General features: G+C 38.1%; 1 protein-coding gene and 1 pseudogene across 1 annotated transcript; both read left to right on the top strand.

The window, feature by feature from the left end:
• Nucleotides 1-817: 817 nt before the first annotated feature.
• LOC131686815 (DEAD-box helicase Dbp80-like) lies at nt 818-2,876 on the top strand (annotated as a pseudogene).
• Nucleotides 2,877-10,542: 7,666 nt separating this feature from the next.
• LOC131689316 (uncharacterized) lies at nt 10,543-13,644 on the top strand. The gene is made up of 5 exons (XM_058974317.1): nt 10,543-10,815; nt 10,878-11,628; nt 11,709-12,267; nt 12,323-12,486; nt 12,553-13,644. The coding sequence occupies exons 1-5, from the start codon at nt 10,652-10,654 to the stop codon at nt 12,889-12,891; spliced, it is 1,977 nt and encodes a 658-aa protein (XP_058830300.1). The 5' UTR covers nt 10,543-10,651; the 3' UTR covers nt 12,892-13,644.
• Nucleotides 13,645-22,574: the final 8,930 nt, after the last annotated feature.

Genomic DNA, 22,574 nt, shown 5'->3' with positions numbered 1-22,574 from the left:
ACACGGTTCGACAAACGATAAGTTTCATAATACTTCCGCGAGACAGCGCTGCTTTCTATGCGCTGTCACCAAGGCAAACTTTTTCCTTGCGAAATAATGGTCAGAGGTATTATTTCGCACGGAGGCTCGCGAAATTTTGACAGGTTGCAATGTAAAAATATGAAAAAACAAGATTGGTAATTTTGTGTTTTTTTTTCAACGCAACCTGTCAAAATTTCGTAGTTTTAGAGATTCAATATTTTGAATTTGAATGGTAAGTTTAGAAATATTATTGGAAGTGTGATTGTTTCTAGTTTTAAACAATTAAATTTAAATAATTAATATTATTTACAGCACACCCGAACAAGGCGGCCGCCGGAGCAGTATTTTTTGTCAGCGGCAGAGCCAGCAGCCATCGATCAACTTTGGAAGTTTCTCTCAACAACAACCCGATGCTACAAATCAGCTCAACTAATCTTATCAACATCCTGGCCAACCAATATTAAATCGATACAACCGTAGCAGTACCGACAACTCCAAATCCAGCAGCAGCCAACAACCCCTCAAAAAAGAACCAACTAGAAATATATAGTTCTAACAAACAACAGGAGTTTGCGAATGATCGACACATCGGAAAACATTTTATCGGCACATTCTGCCTTAAAACTTGTCTGCCACAATTTTTACCAGCGGTAGCCTTCATGATTTAGAGAAATCGGAGTCAAGCACAACCAAAGCTGGTTACTCCCGTAGAAACGGCTGCACCTGCAGTTTTGGGTTCGGTAGCTACGGAAATTCTGACTAACAGCTCCTGAAGAAAAACAAGCTGCAAGAGAAAATGAAAAAACAGCTTCCTCCGCGGAAGACGCAGAGGTATTCAAGTAAGTCGAAATCTGGAGAAAATTTTGATTAGGACATAAATAACATTGAGAGCTTCTCTTTGTTTACTTTCTCTTATTATGACATCACTATAACACCACTAATTTTCCAGTACATAGCCGATGGTTTTTACTACAATATTAGGCAAAGAGTTGAGTTCTAAATATTGAAACGATCGTTTAATAAACAGAAGAGAAAGACCCCAAAGAGAACCTCATTGTTGCTTACGTCCTATTCAAAATTTTCTGCCGATATATTTAGTATCAGCTTTAAAATTATCTATGACTAATCTTTTAGCCCGGCGGATTCAAGTTTGCTAATGAAAGATGTTCGCTAAGGTCTAGTAGTCAAAGCTGGATCTGGAGGTGCAGCGGAAGGATTCTTCTTCGCCGGTTGGTTGGTTAAAACTTTCGAAGCTTTGCACATGAAGCCGGAATTTCTTCAATGAGTCTATGCGATGGGTTTCAACGCCCCTTCCAAGATTCAGGTGACGGCTGTACCTAGTCTGTTGGGCGGTCCGCCACGGAATTTAATCGCCCAGTCAGTCGGAAACAGGAAAAACCGCTGCCTTCGTGCTGTCAATGCTCAGTTGAGTCCATCAGTTAAAAAACTATCTGCAGGTGATTTGTATTTCCCCCACGTATGAGCTGGCAATTCAAAAGGGGGAAGTAGCTGCCAAAATACCAAAGTTTTGTCCGGAAATCAAACTTCCTTACGCCGTTCGCGGTGAAGAGATCGTCGAAGGGGCGAAGCTGACTAATCATATCATCATCGGAACACCCGGCAAGCTAATCGACTGGGGTATAAAGTTCAGGACGTACGACCTAGAAGTTTTCCCTTTTTGTACTGGACGAGGCGGGTGTTATGGTCGCTGTTCTTGGCCACGTACGAGCGTGAGGTGATGGAGTTCGCAGAGTACATCGTACCCAATCCAATCGTCATACGGCTGGCGTGGGAGAAAGAATCACTCGATAACATCAAACAGTACTACGTCAAGTGCCGCAACCAGGACGAGAAATTGTGTGATTACCGTCGGACAAGCGATCATTTTCTGTCATATGATGTATAGGACAGTTGTAAACTCCAAGTAAACTTATTTTCGGAACTGTTAATCGATCGAAACAGGTACGCAAAACGGCCGGTTGGTTGACCGGCAGGATGTCCCAGGATGGTCACTCGGTAGCGGTACTGTCCGGTGATCTAACGGTGGAGCAACGGTTGGACGCTCTGGATCGATTCCGAACCGGACTAGAGAAGGTTCAGATTATAATGAACGTTTTGTCCAGGGGTAAGTTCCGCCACTTGATTCTGGCTACAGCACCAGGTTACAGAGAGATTCTTTCACCTTAGGTATCGACGTCGAACAGGTGACCATTGTCGTCAACTTCGACCTGCCGATGGATCAGCAGGGACGAGCCGATTGCGTAACATATCTACATCGAATTAGACGCACCGGTAGATTCGGTAAGTGTGACTCATTCTTGTGATCCTCTCGATTGTATTTCTTTCCGCTTTAACAGAACGGAATCACCATCAACCTAGTGGTAATCGAAGCATGATGATTTGCAGATCAATCGAAAAACATTTCCGGAAAGATTCAGTTGCTAGTCGCGGAGATCTCGGACGAAAATGAAAAGATCGGATCGTAAAGTGTTTTCGACCAGCTACTGGTGAACGGCATTGGAGCTTTTTTGGGTCATACTTGTTTCGATTTTGAATTTATAATTTTATTTAGCTCTACCCAGTTCTATCCCAACATTTGAAAAGGGCCTTACTGCAAAATGTAACAAATTGAATTTTCATGTTTTCCATTAACAAATATCTACCCGAGCATGTACATAACGCATCAGTTGATTATGAAGAATTTTGATAGCGATTTTACTTATTGATTTTTATGACCAAACTGATTATGAAAGGACCTAACTGATTGGAAAGTACCTAACTAGCAATAGAGTCGTATTAAATGGATTATAACGCATTATTGTATTAAAAGACTTCCATAATTTACATACAGGGCCAATCTGATTTTATAATGTTCAGTGGGGTCAATCTGACCATCAAATTAGAATTCAGTTAATTCGTCTAACTTTCGGTGTAATATCAGACTTGAACAGCATTTTTTGTGTGAGGTATACAAGTAGTAGCAATATGCGCAATCAAAAGAAATAAAATAGTATCGATTTTCCAAATATGATTATAATGAATCTGACCTTTGACAATTTTCTCAATGTTTACGTTTTGCAGATAAGCCCTTTTTAAATATTTGGTAGAGTTGGTTTCCTTATGTTGATGAGCAAAGTTTCTCTTTCGTGAAATGTGCATTTGTTAGAAATATAGGATTGTATAGCGCATGTTTAATGGTTATAATTTTCAATTAAATCGACTTTTAAGAACACGACTTTGTTTTTTTATTTTATTTTGTCGTTGAACGGCCAGTAGAGAAAGCGGTGGAAAAATTATCCGAAAGACTAACCTTGAAGCAGAAGATGAAAAATATTTTGTTCATTATGTGAATCAAAATTCCAAGAAGACAGAACACAGCTATAAAAACACAAAAAGATATCTTAACTGATATATGCTTTGAAGCGATTCAAGGCGACTGGGTTTGAATCTAGTATATTTTTACATTTATTTATTCCTTCATTATTGCCGAATTGCGAAAATTGTCCTGGTAGTTCGTGGTATGAAATTTCATACGCTAGGATGAGCCGATATCTTTTTTTCCGAAGGCAAAATTATTTCCTCTAGGACCCGGAGGGAGCTCACAACTTTCTCGTTGAGTTTAACGTTGAAGCAGTGCATTCAAGGCTAACAAATGCCTTATACGTTGCAAATCATGCCTGGTTCTAACCAGAACAGTTTTTATGTAAATTCTCGTAAGAAAATGTTTTTCTTAAAATAATTACATAGTTTAAGGGAAAGATGGTTTGATGCAACGAACCAACAAAACGGCATGATAGAGGAGAGAAGTGTTAAAATCATTCAAAAAAGCTGCTAAATGAATTTTCTCGCAAGGTTGAAGATATTATTCGATTTTATGCTAAATATAAGGATATGAGTTGAATTTTCTCTGTAATAATTAGTTGATACCCTATCAGCCCAGCGTATGAAATTTCATGTGCTAGTTTTTTTTCGCACCAAAGCGTTCCAAACGGGTTATTTTATTTTTCCCATACTTAATCCGGCATAATATGAGGGCTCACGAAGTATTTTATGAATTACCAAAAGTTTTAACATAGCTGGGTTATAATGGGTTAAGCGGGTCTGATAGTGCAAAATTTAAAAAATAAATCAGATTTTTATTTTTGCATATTTTGGATCCCTAAGATAAGAAAAATATGCCCAAGAAAGGATTTACTCGAATTGAATTTGGTTCGACTGCTAGAGCCCATCAAACTACCAGCTATCAATTTTCATATGAGGGTGACAAAATCGGGGGCGCGATAATACAAACCCGATCGCAAACGGTATCCTTCACGAATACCGGCACCCACCGCACAGTGGTCCCAAAGAGCAAAAAAGGGGGTTTTTTAGATTGCGTCAAAACGGTTGACTTTAGCAATATGGTGTCTTTGAGAAAGTTTCTTGGAGTAGAACTCTCCTTCTTTTTGTCTTATCAGATTAATGATTAATCCCTCTAATAGTAAGTTACGAAAATTATTTTCTTCAGCAATTCAGATAGACAAATACTTACTTCAGCAAAGTTGTAGAAAAACTCGTTACAAATATTTTACCCGAAGACTTCAACTCTCTATCTTTTAAGGTTTTTGAGATATGGGACATTATTTGCGAAAGGCCCCTTAAAAACAGTTTTTTCATCATAAGTTTTCTTCTAGATTTTTTCCATAATATAAATGTTCTAGAACATTGCTTGGACTATTAAACTGCATTACTTTGCCGAAGACGGAAACTCGCTATCGCTAGTATGTGTGGAGATATTCACATGTTTTGATTGAAAATGGCTCTTTTTCCAATGCCGATAACTTTTAAACGGGCAAAAACGGGCAAACCACTTTGTAAACAAATTAAAGTGCAAGAAAATCACAACAAATGCTGGAAAAATCAGATCTCCCCAAGGCGGCCCTCTATGGAAATACTAGAGCCTAAGTTTGTCCATACTAGAGCTGTTCCGGCATTAAATACATGACCATTTATTACTATTAGTTTTTTTATTTCGATTATAGAGGTTTTCACCTTAAGGTCATTCGCCTCTTCGGGTTAGAAAAATCTCTTATGAAAAATTTCTAACCCTATGTGCGGGGTCGGGACTCGAACCCAGGTGCGCTGCGTACAAGGCAATCGATTTACCAACTACGCTACATCCACCCCCTACTGTTAGTTCTGAAATAAAGGCTTAAAGTCGTAATAATTAGCCTTTCTTACTTTTGTAAGCACGTCTTGAGTAAATACCCCAGCAACCAAAAGTTGATATAAAGGAACTACATAAGCTTCTCGTTTTAAGTAATTTTGCAATACGTTTTATGTTCTAATAGCGGGTTAAGCAGTTCTATTAAAGCTTGAGCAGCTTGAAAGTTCGCTAAGAACTTTTTATGAATTTTAAAGTGTGCTTTTTAAGTATTATCCGAACTTCTGTTTGCTTAGGTCAATAGTTACAGTTGTTCAAAAATTCAATGCATGCGCCTGACACCGGAAACTGACAATTCCATTGCGCCTACTTCATAACAATGGCGCAAGTGCAACCAAACGGCGAGTAATCAATTGCATTTGATGACGGAATGAGACCAATTTCAGCTCAAGTATTTACATAGAGGGCCGCCTTGGGGAGATCTGATTTTTACAGCATTTGTTGTGCTTTTCATGCACTTTAATTTGTTTACAAAGTGGTTTGCCCGTTTTTGCCCGTTTTAAAGTTATCGGCATTGGAAAAAGAGCTATTTTCAATAAAAAAATGTGAATATCTCCACACATACTAGCGATAGCAAGTTTCCGTCTTCGGCAAAGTAATGCAGTTTAATAGTCCAAGCAATGTTCTAGAACATTTATATTATGGATAAAATCTAGAAGAAAACTTATGATGAAAAAACTGTTTTTAAGGGGCCTTTCGCAAATAATGTCCCATATCTCAAAAACCTTAAAAGATAGAGAGTTGAAGTCTTCGGGTAAAATGTTTGTAACGAGTTTTTCTACAACTTTGCTGAAGTAAGTATTTGTCTATCTGAATTGCTGAAGAAAATAAATTTCGTAACTCACTTTTAGGGGGATTAATCATCAATCCGATAAGACAAAAAGAAGGGGAGTTCTACTTCAAGAAACTTTCTCAAAGACACCATATTGCTAAAGTCAACCGTTTTGACGCAATCTAAAAAAACCCCTTTTTTGCTCTTTGGGACCACTGTGCACCGTCTAGCATATAAAAAGCAGCATGGTGATTAAGTAAACGTGCTATAGCACATACGGAATTCTTGAAGTACAGCAGTTGTTGATCCGATTGGTTGACGATTTGTTTGACCATCGGTTTCGTTAAGTGACCAATTTAGTTATATAATATAATCCAGTGATTTGGAATGACGATTCAGACCATGAAACACTTCCCCGGGATTCCTTTAATCTTTTCTCTAGCCTTTTATAGTGTTTCATGTAATTAGAATTACCACGAATTACTTATGACAATAAATTTGAATTGCGATTCTCACAATTGTTATACCAAAAATAGGTTTGCATCTGTATTGATTATTGGTAGCATTCGCTGAGACTTCCAGAACCTTTAGTAGTAGCCATTGTTATCATAATTGATTTTTAACGTCACCCAAAGTTTGAAGCTTAGGGTTTAGTTCGACCTGAAACAGATTGAGTCGGAGTTGGTTGTTATATTTGCGCTGGAATCCATTCCGGATTCCAAAACGTGTTTCGAAAAATAGTTTCCCCGAGACTTGTATGCTTCTTAATGGTCACACGCCAATTTAGACTTACGATTCGGATAATTGCAATAAATTTGGTTTAGCGAATTTCGATCATTTCCCTGGGTCTTCTAGAACCTGTAGAAGCAGCCAATTTAGATAGAGAATGGCCAGGCAATGATTTAAATTTCCGATTCCAGGAATTGTGCTGTCTAAATTGGTCAGACTGAACTTCCCCGAGACATCCGGAACCGTCACAAATAAGCATTATGATTAATCATGCTCGAAACATGATTCACGCTGAGTACGTCACTTCCCTGATAGCTTCATGAATGGCAAATAGCTTTACAATTATCACCGATTACATACACATCAGTGATGAATTAATTAATTAATTAATAATTAATCCCGACCCCGCACATAGGGTTAGAAATTTTTCCTAAGAGATTTTTCTAACCCGAAGAGGCGAATGACCTTAAGGTTAAAACCTCTATAATTGAAATAAAAAAAAAAAAAAAAAAAAAAAAAAAAAAAAAAAAAAAAAAAAAAAAAAAATACACCAGTTCCATATCAACATTTGAATAGGGCTAATAAGATTTGTAAACAAACTTTTGTTTTGCTGATTTCTCCTAATTTGTTATCATTTCAACACAGAAAACATTTGAAAATGATTCTACCAAGGGTAAAGATGTTGATTCATGTGTATTTTTCATGAAATTCAACTCGGTGGCGGAATAATAAGCGAAATAAGTTTGTTTACAAAAGTCTCATTCGCCCTTTTGAAGAATTACTATTGAGTTAAAACATTCAAATCACAGCAGAAACATAAAAAAGAAATAAACAAACAACAGCTGATGTCGTTTTTCAGTTATCAAAAGCGACATCTAACAGTAAACACATAGACTAGTTTTCGCGAGCAAATGTCAAAATTCCGCACGGAAGAAGGAAAAATATTTCGCGACCTCATTTCGCAAGAGGTGCATACTAAGCTTATATATGAATAATTCTATAGAATAAGAAAGAACTATAACTGAGAAGTGGCAGCACTGCCGAATCTCTCGGAAGTGATTTTGTGTTCCTCCCATAGTTTGCAAAATTTTGCAGTGAAATGTAATATATTTAATAGGAAATCGAAGTTAATCGCTCGGTAGGTCGTTTCTCCTGTTGTGTTATGTGTTGGTAGGCAAAAGTATTGTTGGAATAGTGTAATTTGACGTAGTGATTTTATCGTCACATCACAATTATTTTACTATGTATGTGCGCGAGCTACCAAAAAAATGTTCCCACTTAGCATCGACAGCGCCATCTGAACTTGACTAGTTGATGCAACGATTTCACTGATTCCCAGTTAAACTCATTCCGGAACCGGTTCGGATATCTGAATGGAGTCAGTACCCGGTCAAAAAAAAATGCGGACTAAGATCGTCAGGCGATTTTAATAGTTTGACGTTTGACTCAACTCACCTGTGCTAATTGCCCCTAGGAACAAATGCTATTTGCGAATGCGATTTAAAGGCAATTTCAATACTTAGACGACAAATTTTCTGGCGGCTGCAATGGACTTGGTTGTTTTTGCATTTTTCAAACATGGCGGTTAGTGTTATCCACATTATTCATATTATTTATCTTATTAATTCAACAATTTTTTTTATTGTTTTATTCATGTTAATTGTTACATTTGTTTTAATCATTTTATTAAATTGTTAGTTTTTCCCAGTTCATTTATTGTTCAGTTTCTTCATTTTATTAATTCGGTTTAGTCAGTTCTTTTAGTTATTGGATGACAGTTAGTTAGCTTGAAACAATTTAGTTTATTCTCTTAATTTCATAACTTTTTTAATATTGTCTGATTTTCATTTGAGCTAATTTGATTTGTTTTATTAATTTGATTTATATGGATCATTCTATCCATTTTATGAGTAACTTTTTTTGTTTCATAATTGTTTTGATTTTTGGTTTGTTTTGTTATTGTTTTTTAATTTATTCAGTTTATTATACGTGTTATACGTGCAGGACTCGAGGCTGTGCTTGTCTCACATATAGTTGCTTGCCAGCTTTGCGTCCGTTTGGCAAATTAATGAATAATACAACAGTTATATGTATGAGAGGTGTCTCATCCCACTGATGGGTGGATTAAATCGGTTTTATGTATACATGTGTGTATATATGTGTATGTGTTTATGTGTGAATATGTACATATAAATTTTCAAAAAATGGTTGCATTATACACGGGATTGTTCTGTAGTGTACATATATAATCTATTAATGTGAAAAACTGATACTTCTGGATAGAAGTCAGATCTTTCTCCAATTACAGCTCCTTGGAGATCTCCAATGGAACAACTTACACAAGTCCAACAGGCAGTGACACCAGACTAGGAGAAACGGAAGCACTGAGGAAAACACGGAGTCTATCGGTTCTTTTTTATTATTTCCCCTTTTCTTTCTTAAATAAGCAGGAATTCAAGAAATGTGGATGAGAGTTAAAGGAGACATAAATGGAAGATATGAATGAAGGTAGAAAACTGAAAAAATGGTAAGTTCTAGTACACATGTGTTATGTTATATATACAAATTGAACCATTATAATAAATACGCGTCGATTTCCTGCTTAAATGGAATCGAAAGTTTTACTGTAATGTTACAATCCAATTGATACAAACATTACAGTAAGGCGGGGCTAGTTGATGGAACGATGACCTCGGAACATGTCTGGCACTATACACGAAATGGATCATCGGAAAGTCAATTGAGCTAACACCTTCCTAAATCCGTGAACCAAGTTATTTGCATGAATGTTTAAATACATGCAAACATCTTTTTTCTGTAAATCCCTACCAGCTAGTGGGAGATAGGAAGGTTAACACACACACACACAGAATAAGAAAGAACTATAACTGATGCAGGGTCTGGTTTTATTTCTGTCAAATTTAAAATTTTTGTAAAAAGTTTCCTATCCAGCGTACTAGGTCTACTATGATAACCTTTTATACCCTATTACAACAATCTGTTAGGTCAAATCGGGGGCGTGCAGAAAGACATAAACTGAATGCACTTCAGTAAGCCGCCCTCTGGCAAACATTGAAAGAATATGGAACAAATTATTCGACTGGAGCATCCAAGTTCGTAGGAATTCTAAAGGTGCAAGAACTGATAAGGCTTCCATTTCTTCTATTTAGAACAGTCTCAGCTCGTAATAAGCAAAATATGAATATGACTGAAAACCGACCGAACGTGAAAGACAAGCCACGGATAATAATGATGCCCTAGGGGTGGTTCGGGTACAACCCACACTCGAACTAATAATGTTGGTTTTTCTTCGAATCACTGATATATAACTATGTCCGCAACATTTGTGATGTACAGATGAATAATGTATTGAAAGCATATTTATTTTATTTAGTTATTGTGACCTTCGATTTCTACATGCTTTGCAGTAGAATTACGGAACTAGTCTTAGGACACTACTAAGACTAAGAATCCTTCCAGTTCACTGCTGCACCTTGCAATTATGTGCATCTCGCTAGATACAAAATTACATCTTTTCGACCTGTTTATATTCCTACAACTTTAGTGAAACCCTTTTATTGTTAACATTCCGGTGGGTTTTACCCTGATCATTTTGTTATGAATCCAGGTTGAGTAATAGATAACTAGAATGAGAGGTGTTTGTTTTTCCGGTAATGCGAAGCCTCAAGTTCTAGTACAAATGTTTGTAAATAAATCAAACGGACATCCCTACAGCTAGAACATCCTGTCTATCAGCAAAATGCAACATGTAAACAACGTCTAGCAATCGACCTGGGTATAAAAAGAAATTAACACGTAAACTACGGTTCAGTTCATTGCAGGACGTTTTACTGATAAGTAGTGATCACTAGCCGTTTCGTGGTTTTTAACGATCAGTTCCAGCCTATTCAAAACCGTCAATTGAGATGATAGCCGCGCAGGTTTACCCGACCTCCACCTGGTTCCAGTGGGCCAAGGAACAAGGATCTTTCTGGAAAATCGTTGCCCGCCAAGGCAACTTCAGTATTCCATTCGGTCCTAGAATGTTGCACAAATCGCGTAGTGCTGACAATATTGACAGTGAATATGTGTAATTTTTAACCATCCAAGTCCAGGTGATAACTGTACTAAGAGTTATGTTTCTAATTGTAGATCCGTAGAAACATGGATCTCTTCATCCTACCTGGGAATGTTAACTGGAGTCCTTATGATAGTTTTTCTATGTCATAAACTCTCCCGTTTGAAAGAAGATTTATCAGACTCGAAGGCGTTAAATTGGATAAAAACCCTTACAACCGCCGATGTCCGCAGATTCTTCTTTGTTCTAGGCATGTTTCTCGAGTTCGTCATTCTATCACCAATCTTCGTCGCAATCTATTTCGGATTCAAATGCTACCGTTCGGTAATCGGAGCAATCCTGAAACGACGTCACGGCCCGCACTTCAAAGGTCTCCTAGAGGGAGCCGATGTAGTGTGGGCCATCGAAAAGGATAACTCGCGTGGTATGATCAACATAATGGCATACATTGAAGAGACCGTAGAACAGCAAACTCTAAAAGAACACTTGACCAGCGCAGAGCTGCTTCTCGTTTTGCGGAAACGGATATCCGCTAGATTGATGAACTGTTACCAACCTCATCCAAAAATGTTCTGGAAACGAAACCTTGAGCTGGGTTATTACTACTGGAGTGACCAGTCGAATTTGACCGTGGAGGATTACATTCGTTACCTGGATCATATACCGTTGGGAAAGCATGGAAAATATATAGACGAATGCCAATTACGTGCTTGCTTAAGTGAGATCAGCAATCGTCAGTTGCCTGAGAATCATACGTCCTCGTGGGAGATTCTAGTTGGCAGGCAACCGCTGTTGGACGATCAGCGTAAAATGCTACGATTTCCGGTGAGTGATGTGAGACGAGGATAACATTATAATTTTCGTGTCCAAATTGGTACTATTCTGAAAGATTTCCGTTTCCTTAGATCCTGTTCCGCGTACATCATTCCCTAGGAGACGGGGTGGCCCTGCTGCGGCTACTTTTGGAAGGGATCGCCGACAAAGAGGTCCCGTCCCGATGGAAGCGTCTGTCCAACTTCAAAGTAATGAACATAGAATACATCCTTAAGGAAGGAACAACTCAGTCCATTCCGAAGGAAAGTGCCGTGAAAAAATTATTCAAGAAGATTCCCAGCCCAAAAGAACTATACGCGTGGAAGTGTAAGAATTTTCAACTTCTAAAAACCATCGTCACTGCTCCGGCATTTTTCCACGACATCTCCCGCCGCCAAGTAGATGACAACTGTATTCACGCTAGCAAGCTAGTGAACCAAAAGGTCGTCAGCTGGATTCATGAGGAGGAGACCAGCAATACGCGCTGGGTAAGGGTAATCAAACGAATCAAGCATCTAGTTCCCGGAGCCAGATTCTCCGACACTTTTCTGACAGCACTATCCAGCAGCCTGCAGAAGTATTTCGTTCGTAAACAGGGATCCATCCCGAACAATATTACAGTGGTACTTCCGACTAGAATCGAACAAGAGTGTAAGATCGCAGTTTGAAAATAATCACAGAAACGTAATTAAATTTTGCCTTTCAGTACCTCAGTTGAAATTGCACAACCGCTTCTCGGCAGCCCTTCAAACATTACCTATCCGAGCAGGCATTCAGCTTGACGATCCTAATCGGCTTCAAAATCATCTTAGCCGTCTAACGCAGATAAAGCAACACTCGGATAATCTTCGCTCCTCACCGGATTATTTGGTATGTGATCCAACATTAAACAAACAATTCACCCCTTTACTTAACTCGCCGATCGTCACATTTCAGATCAACTACTGGATCATGACCTCGCTGGCTTGTCTGTTTCCGGATACGGTCCTGCGCAAGAAGCTGACAAGCGCACACAGCACGCTGGCCATTTCGAACTTGCCGGGACCACAGCAGAAACCTCGCATCAATGGGCACGAGCTGAAAAATATCAGCTTCTGGATACCGAACATTGGACAAACGGCCGTCGGGCTGGCACTATTGACCTACGGAGGAAAGCTACAGCTGGGGATTTTGGCGGACCGAGCGGTAATTCAAAGCGAGGCGGAAGCGCACTCCATTCTCGTTGATACGATCAACGAAATCGAACTGATGGGACAGATTCTGGACGATGCTTGATGTATGTGATCGATGTGAGAGAGGGAGAGGGTTGGATATGTTTCGAATAGGGAATAATTTGACATAAGCCTGTGATTAGTGAGAATTACTATATAATATTATAATAAGATTAGTTCAGTTTTACTAGCTGATATTGCAAGCAATTTCATATTTTAATAAGATTTGCATTTCCTTTATCCTCTTCAGAAATATTAAGTCTAGTAAGTGTTAAGTAGCTTTATTGTTATACTTCAAGTATGTTTTAAATGACATTTGATTCGCTTTATTCATTTTTAACACTACAATGACTGTAATATCTGAAGTTCCTGCTACCAACTAACTAGTTCCGATTATTCATGCCAATGTTCATTCTTAATTGTTTTGTTGCCCATTTTTGTTTCAGAGTAAACGATGTTTCTTATCTAGCCGAATGGCTACATTTTGGAACGCGAAACCTGAAATCCTGTTGTCCCTATGGCTGCAATTGTTTTGGAAACAAAGCAAAGTTGTAACTAAGTACTAAAATTCTGTAAAAATCCAACAGTCGAAGTTTTGCACTCTTTGCATTTCTTTTATATATTTATATCAATCTGCTTTTTCGTTGAACATTTTAAAACTGGAGAAGCTGCAAATATACGTTACAATGAGCAATCAAAAATTAATCGATGGTTGATTACCGTTAGCGTCCGCCAATGGGCGAGAAAGAAGATTTCAACGTGCATCCACACTTCGTCCATTTTCTCCAAAATAAATACAATTATTGTCTATCTGCAATATTGATCCCATTTATAAATTTTGAAAGAAAAATCGTTTTATTTAGAGATGAATAAAGTAGTATACTTTTTTGTTAAGCTATGTTTATAAATGACAATGACAATATAATAATAAATACGCTTATCAAAAACAAACTCTTGTTGCTTGCTCCTGAAAATAAACATTTGCTATGCATATCTATCGATTTTGATGTGGATTCTTGTGTGGAATCCATATTTTTTGCAGCATGGATTTATTATTAATTATTATTGAGTCGACAACAAAGATGGTGTCAATTTTAAATTGGTGCTACTGCAAGACTATCAAGTTATTTCCCGAAACAATTCAATAATTCCTTAACCGTTGAGATTTTACGGTAGATGTAGAACAATGTTTTCTCCAAATATGCTCATCTATCGCCCATGAACAAATTTTTAACCATCAACCGAACACCCTGTATACATGACACCATCGGAACGGACGGAAAGCTTATTTAACGTAAAAAGCAACGAAAGCTTACTTAACGAACGCATGAACAGAGACAGAGAGCCAACACGGAAAGCAAACGAACTACAGTGCTACCAATTTTCATCGCTACTACACATAGCACAAGCTTACTGTTTCATGCAAGTAAGCCACAATCTTGCACGCAAGGGTTCGTAAGATGAAGTGAATTGATACATATTCTAGACAAACATAACAAATGGTGCTAAGTGCGAACGAGAAGAAGAAAGGTTCTCTTTGTTTACTTCCTTTTTTGAGTATTACGGCGTCATCATAAAACTGTCCAGTACAATTTTTCAGAACTTATCGACAGACTATGAATTCGACTAGCATATTATGCAGAGTAAAGGAGCCAGTGTAAACGCGGCTGAATTATAGACTCAGCCAAGCGAATGCATCATCGACGTAACAATCTGCGATCCGTTGCTGATGAAATCAGTGTTAGCCCTTGGGCTACTCTCTTTCTCTACTCAGCGGTTGGGAAATTTTTTTTTACAGTTTAAGGGGACCTTCTCCTGGATTCAGAAAATCTAAGCAGTATTTGAGATTTTTTTATGGAAAAATTAAAAGACATACATGGGGAGATTTGACCAAGCGCAGAATTCTATTATTGGCTATGACGTGTTCTATTAGGTTCTTAAAAAAATTTCAAAAATATTTTTATACTTGTTTCGGTCCTCTAAGGTAATTTTAAAAGCGTGGAATGAAAAATCCTTTCCTTATAGAAAACATTCCGTAATTATGAAATTTGCGTTAAATGATGTAAGTATTTATCAAACTTTGAATGGACATATCTGAAAGGACTAAAAAATATTTTTAAAGTACTCATACATTATACTATTCTTTATAAACGAGTGAAATGACTACATAAATCAGAACATTGAAATAGTTATTACTAAAATTTGCACGACATTGAACGCAATAACTAATGTTGGGGAGACTTGACCAAGATTTTATGGGGAGACATGACCAAGTGGCAATAAGCTGAAGAAGTATAAAAAAATTCTGATATTTACTAGACTGCGGTACCTACTGTTAAAGTTAATCGCGTCACAAAAAAATCCCACATCAAACATTAGTCTATATCTTTTAGTACTAGTAAATAAAGTTATCAGTAATATGGCTGATTTCGTGACGTGTGAACATCAGAATCAGAATATATTGGCTCAAATGGCACGTTCCCCGTACATAGTCGGGGATTTGTGCCTATGCATTTAAAACAGTCGAAATTAAACCCCTGTTCCCCTATATGCTTTTTGTCTGACTTATACCCAACATTGGCATGACAAATTATTTATTTATAATTTTAAATATATGATTTAATAGCTAATTACGTTCAACATAACATTGTGGAAATGTATTACCGTCCTATTACACTGGCCACATATATGAGTGCACGACTGCCACGAACTTGATGAGCAACTTGTCGAGACTGACACACTTGAAACAAATAAAAACATAATATTTAATTAGCTTAATCTGCGTAAGTTCAATGTTGTCTTCATGTTAACATATTTCGAAATGCGAGTGGTGGGGGACAAGGATGCCACATTGAAATCTGTATTTCGGCCAAAAAAATCTTTTCACCATCTGTGATGACTAAAACAGGAAAAAAAAATTGTGATAAATTTCCAAAAAATCTGTGAAAAATCACAATATTTCCAAAAATCTGTGAAAACCTGTGATATTTTTCATCAAAATGCCAAAAATCTGTCATCTGAGAAAGAATCTGTGATCAAAAATTGTAAAAAAAAATCTGACATTACAGAAAAATCTGTGAATATGGTGACCCTGGAGGGAGAGGTTAGGGGGATAATTAGTGAGAGGGGAGGATTCGTTGGGAACAACCTAACATATTTTGGTATGCGGATGAGCAGAGGGACTGCGGGTGTGTGGTTGGTCTGATAGAAGGCGGGGTGTAAGAGGAAGGAGGAGAAGGGGTGGACGGGGGTGCAACAGCCAACTTCATATTAAAACTTCCATTTGAGACTAGGTTGGAATATGCCCGGTACCAGGGACTTCCGGAATTATCGATATTGGACAATATATTCCATGAATCTTTGATTCACCATCAGTGATCTAGGCCAGGGAATTGGAGTAATTTAATATTCGTTTCAATAGATTTTTAACCAATGACGTATTACGATTGTACCGGTTTATATGAGAAATTCCTATGTGACCGCAATAACTAACCTGTAACTCCGGAACCAAAAGTCAGAACTGAAAAAAAATCAATAGCGGTCAATGAAAGTATTATATCTTTCATTCGAAATCAAGTTTATAACAATTGGTTGAGAATTCGGTGAAAAATAGTACCAGCTCGTCCATTTTGGTTTGCACCTTTCTGTCTTATACGCAGTTGAAGTTAGTGTATAAAAATTTAAAATTCTTCAATAACTCTAAAACGAATGAGTAATTTTTCAAGAGGTGTGTGCCGTGCTGCCAATTTCAGGTAACATTACATACAGTCTTCAACAATATGTTTACATGCAGTCTTCAACAATAATTTAATTTTTACATGCAGTCTTCAACAATATTATGTGGTTTTAATATTTCAACTTTTGTCTGGAACATCGTTTGCACGAAAAGTCACAGTGAAAAAAGTTATATTAAAACACTAAATTTAAGGAGGTTGCCTTAGAAAACGCTTTATAAATCGATAACCTGAAGTCCTACAAGTTCAAGTTGTTCAACAAAATTCTTCATTATGAGCATTTCTAAAACTTTGTCGAAGATACCAACTGTCAACCTCGTCAGTGTAAAAAGTAAATTTTTCTAGTTCAATCATAGTAAGCCATGCCTCAATTTAATTTTTATCAGATTGTGGGGAATATTCATACGAACAATTCTTCTAGACACTCTGTTAATATATTCGATGTTTGGGCCTCTAGTGAATTAAGTTCAGGTTTTTGGCATTTCCGACCACTGTACGCTGCCTGCTGGCTCGTGGTAGATTCGGATTGGTTTATAGAAGTTGTTAAGTCAACCGACTAAACCTAAACCTCTTGTATCTCGCAATCCTCATCCATCCGGGGCAATCATTAAATACTGCTTTAGTAGGGATTGTGTTCTTGCTTATTTTGTTTTGTGTTAATCGTCATGTTTTTATTCATAGCTACTTTTCCTTACTTGCTGTCCAACCTTCGCGATATATATCACCTGCTCAAGTCTGCTGCAAATATCGTCACCTGTTGAGACATGAACCGATCCGTGTCGACCATAAGGGTTTACATCTGTTTACAACCACCTTCGCCGGGTATCCTTCTTGGTGTTAGTCGTTCCTATTTATCTGTCAGCTGGTGCTGAGAACTTCTCGGCAGCGGTATTTCACCCTATACCGATGCCCACTTTGGCGATCCATTTCGCTGCTACTCCAACGGAATAATCTTCGGTGGTAAAATTTCAACGATATCCCGATTTTCTCCAACTTCGTGTTTTTCCTCCTTAGCTGCCGTTGCTAGCCCGCTGACCGACATCTGCTGTCTACTCACTACTGTTGCTAATATCGAAGCTTGTCGAAAGGTGAACCAATCCTTCAGAGAAGCCGTCCAACTTGACATATATCCCTTTCCAGACACCTTCGCAAAGTTTCATCCTTGGTTTCTTCATTGACTTGTTTCAAGAGTGACCGAACTCAAATGACAGTTTCTGTGACAAAATGGTTTGCACTTTTTTTCCTGAACAGGAAGTTAATAAATTTTTAAGAGTAATTAATTCAAAACCCTCATGGGGGGTTTGAACCCCCAAACCTCCCTCTCTCTTGCGCGCGGGCCCGCTGACACTATATTTTTGCACCCGCTGTTTAAAGTTTACATGGGATTTTGTATGGGAAAATGAACTTTCACAAAACAATTCCTCTAGGAGTCGCCCATTGCTTTCTAAAAATAAACCGTTATGTGGCTTTTATAGTATATTTAGCAAAGAAACAAAGTGTCGAAAACTACGAAACGTTCAGATACTTCAGAAAAAAAGTTATTAAGCTGAAACCGATTGACGCTCTGACGATTGATAAAATATCCATTTTTCCTAGCACCACTGCTGTTGGTTGTCCAATTATATACAATTTTGTTTTGATCGTCTTATGTGTCTAAATCATTTATCTATACTGTTTGGCCACTTTGCAAGAGTTTTCATGGATAAATTGAGGTTTCTTGTGTACATAATTACAGAAAGTTAAAAATTTTGTATATAATTCTATCATCAGCAGCAGTGATGCTATACAATTTAAATTTTCATCAAACTTCAGGACATCAATCGGTTTTTACTTAATAACTTTTTCCACAAGGATCAGATCGGTTCATGGTCTTCTAGACCCTGTTTCCTTCATAAATTTCCTATAAATCAGAGATCTATTTATTTTTAGGATGTAACGAACGACTCTTGGACGAATTATTTTGCAAAAGACTATTTACCCATACGAAATCCCATGTAAACTCTAAACCGTGGGCGCGAAAATATAGTTTCACCGATCGAGTTAAAATTTGCAGAGTTGTTCTGGGAGCTATATGCAACCCAAAAAGTTACTCGGAGCAAAATTTTATATTTTTTTTTCATACAACCGTGTCCTGCTCTAATGAGTATCCAGAGCACACCATCCAATCAATAATTCACAAAAAAACAAGATAATCAAACAAGCTCTCACAACCTTAACCCCATCAACTGAAAGTTTAAAAAGAATAGCTGTAGATTTCAACAACAATGGCATATCCACTCAGAACAAAATTAAAAAAGTTTGGAATGGATCTTGTTTTTAGTAGTAGAAATTACCAACTCAAATCAGTACTAGGGCCCACAAAAGATACAATAGATAGTCCTAATTGCGATAAAGTTTATATTGGACAAACCAAAAGAACATTAGAAATCCGGTTTAGGGAACACTTCGCAGAAATTACCAAAGTTTCTAGGGAATCGGATAAAGATGTACCATTTCACTTCAAATCTAAGGTAGCGGAACACGCCTTTTTCATAAAACACGACCCAACTACTGAAGATATAAAACTCACTCAATCTTGGATATTCATGGCCACGGCCAGCTTCACGCATCTAGTCACCTACCGATCTTTCTACCTGTTTTCTGTATAAAAAGTTGTAGCAATTTTGTTTAGACTGATATGAACACTGAAGAAGACTATAAGTAATTCAATACACCCCCGTGGCTAGCGTGAGTACGGCTTTTGTTTCTATTTTAAACAATAATTCTAAATGTAATCATTTTCAAATATGGTGCATTTTTTTTTCTAAAATCTACATTAATCACCAGGGCCGGCGGAATACGTGGGTGGTATGGGTAGTACTACTTACTCTAAACTTGCTGAGGGGGGAATTACGCACTCGAAAGTTTGGAACAAACCACAACCTGAAATTAACCACGTAGTGTCTCGCGCACAAAATCGATGCGTCTGAAATTCTCGATGTACAACAATTTCATATTAAACTTGCAGTTTTTTGACAAACAGTAAATCACTGTCCGGACATCATGAACCGGATCGCCGACTGGCCTCCTTGGAACCGCTGGGAACTCTTGGGATCAGATTTACAGGTAGCTGTTAGCATGTCAACCAAAAGAGAAGAGATAAATAAATTCAGATATCTTTCGGGGCTTTAAAACAGGATCGGATAACTGGCGCTGGAACACTAGGCGCACGACCAGACAACATGTTCAATGTTGCGATTCAACGTACCATGATTGGACATGACCCGATATATCACCCAAAGGAATTCACGACCTTCATCCTTGAAATCGAACATGGTGACCAGCACTAAAAGCTTATCGGGTTGAATCGAAGCTTTTAGACTTTTGTTGTGATCAGGGTCTGATTTGATGATGGAGTTGTGTTGACTTTGCTCGACAATAGAGTTAATCTCGGTTATTGCTGCGATAGTGGTAATAACGGAGTTAGCTCGTTGAGTATGGGGCTTGATGACTCCTTCTGACAACTAACTAGATATCGGGTTCAATTCCTGATCAATCAAGAATTTTCTCGGATAGGAATATCCCTTGATTGCCTTGGGTTAATGGTAGGAAACTTTCAATTAAGGGGTCTGATGTGGATGATATAACTCGACCGGACTCTGCACTGCCACTAGGCTCGTCACTTCTCACCTTAGCAGGTGGTAGTACCGATGTCTTGGTCAGGCGGGAGGAGTCTTACAGAGAATTATCGGAAATGGAAGCTATTGGGTTCAATTCCCGATTCTATCAAGTATCTTCCCGGAATGGAAATTTTCTTGATGGAAAGGAAAGGCTATGTCTGCAAATTGAACCAGTCCGTTTCTTTTTGTTAACTGGTTTTGTTATGGATCAAAATATTAATTATCTTTTAGATAAATCGTTCAGCTCACACCTTTGTGGGGGTATGAGGTGGGACCATCATCATCATCCATCCCCTTTGACCAAGGTTGGCTGTTACCGTTCGGATTCCAAAACTTTCATTGCCCCACGAAATTTAATAAATTTTCAAGCGTTCTCTGACAAGATATACTAAAAAATTCGTTGAAGCTACGCGATCTTTCATAAATATCTCCTTCGAATGCCTAAGTGCCCGCCTTCTCATTACCCGGAATGAAGCAATGTGAAAGAACTTAAACTATCATTTGTAACTATATTTGTATTCCACAGGAGGAATTTCTTGTTTTGATTCGATTGTTTTGGATATATTGAACGCGTAACTTTTTGAATCAATGGACACACTAAATGTAGCGAGGTCGAGTGCAATGATAAATCTAACTTAGGAGTGACGCACTTCGGTTTTGTAACAGCACCCATCAAGGGACACTTTCAGGCGTTTACGAGGAAGCTCAGGAGAGGAAATGATTCTCCTCTTTCGAAAATTTATAGGCGCATTACAAGATGTTCCCTCAATGGGATTGTCAGAATCTCCCTCTAGTGAGAGTAGAAATTAGTAGTGGCCGGTGGCGTAGCCCTCTTTAGCATTTCTCCTCGGAGTGGAACTCAAAAGAATGCTTCAGTGTTTCCCCGTCTAATTTATATGTGCGATATGTCGACAGTTCATGCGGAGTCTCTCCACAGAAGGAAAACATTCCACAATTCGCTCCGCATTTTCTGCTCCGTGCCTTGTTTCTACAATGGGAAACTATATAACCCTATTGTTTCCAACGTCGGTAGTTTATGCACAAAACCTAGACGAGCCCCGTTCAAAAGAACAAAGTTTGGATGAACAGATCCGGCGAAAGGCTTGAAATGAGGCCAATGGAAAATAAGTTGTATTCTTATACTCCTCGATTGTTGCTTAACGCAATTGCTTGCATACCAGAATTTTCACTGACTGAAGCGAAGGGTCCTGGAAGGAGCAAACCGCATATTTCGCAATTAAGGCCCCTCCCGGAGACTACACCATCAATCTTCACTTTCCGGGTGGGTACGTAGACTAGATACTTATTCATATACGTTCGAGTGTTGTTCAGTTAGATCACGCGATTTATGGATGATGTTAAATGGCTTATTTTTGGTCCGGAAGTAGACCGTCCAAGGGCCGGTTGTATTAGATGGGTATTGCTTGTATTGAAAAGGAGACTTATTGGCATTATTTTTGCCATTGGAGAAATATTCAATTCGTTCTATGTCGGTCGTCGGAGATACCTCCCCATTAGTCAATATTATCATGCGGGCTTCAGTATCCACCAAAGAAGGTTCTATCGCAGGGAGTGCAACGAAATTGAAATGAATGGAGTAATTGGTACTTAGCTGTACAAATGTTCTATAAACACATTTTCGCTAACCCGTTAACAAAGGGTGTTCCAAATGAATACAAGCTATTATCAGGGAGTTTTCATTTTCACTTACACACGCCGTGTTTAAACGTACATCAGTACGAGTAGAATTTGCTCTGAATCTAACTACCCACTCGGGAAAAAAGTATTCCGCCGGTCCTGTTAATCACACGATCATTTTTCTAAACGATAATCACACAGATTGACCCCATTAATCTAAAAATTTGTCCCACACCCAACAAGCAAATTTGACCTACAGTGCAATAAAATATAATAAAGGCGATCGAAAGTTATCGATAGCTTCGAAGGGTGCACCAATTACACATATTGAAAGCAAATTTTTCACTTCAACCATTCAAACAACACATCATGTAACACCGTTTAGAACCGGATTTTTGCAGCCATCGTTTAGCAGGTTAACACGCAATTAAACGATCTTCGCTTAGTGCAAAAAGAGCGACTAAGAACTCTTTTCAGAATACAGAACGTGAGAAATCGAACTCAATTGTTTGATTCGAAGTTGTTGAACTCACTTCGACCAGCAGCGACCGGTAAGATACACGCTTGGCTAAAGTATGGCACAGCGCGCGGAGTGGAGACTATTGAAGGTTCCCGGATGCATACCGGTCCGCGGTTGGTAAGTTTACAAAACACGAAACAGTTACCAGTTCGTTCTAGCTAGCACATCAAGCGATGCAACGATCAATATAGCATCT

Source organism: Topomyia yanbarensis, chromosome 3 (genome assembly GCF_030247195.1).
Source record: "Topomyia yanbarensis strain Yona2022 chromosome 3, ASM3024719v1, whole genome shotgun sequence".
Lineage (NCBI taxonomy): Eukaryota > Metazoa > Arthropoda > Insecta > Diptera > Culicidae > Topomyia > Topomyia yanbarensis.
Note: the sequence above shows the minus strand (reverse complement) of the source record. Positions and strands in the feature narration are given on the sequence as shown.

Excerpts from the sequence above, each read along its gene's own strand:
- LOC131689316 (XM_058974317.1), top strand. The coding sequence starts at position 10,652 with ATGATAGCCGCGCAGGTTTACCCGACCTCCACCTGGTTCCAGTGGGCC. Across the intron at positions 11,629-11,708 it reads GTAAAATGCTACGATTTCCG|ATCCTGTTCCGCGTACATCA; the intron begins GTGAGTGATGTG and ends CCGTTTCCTTAG. Across the intron at positions 12,487-12,552 it reads GCTCCTCACCGGATTATTTG|ATCAACTACTGGATCATGAC; the intron begins GTATGTGATCCA and ends GTCACATTTCAG.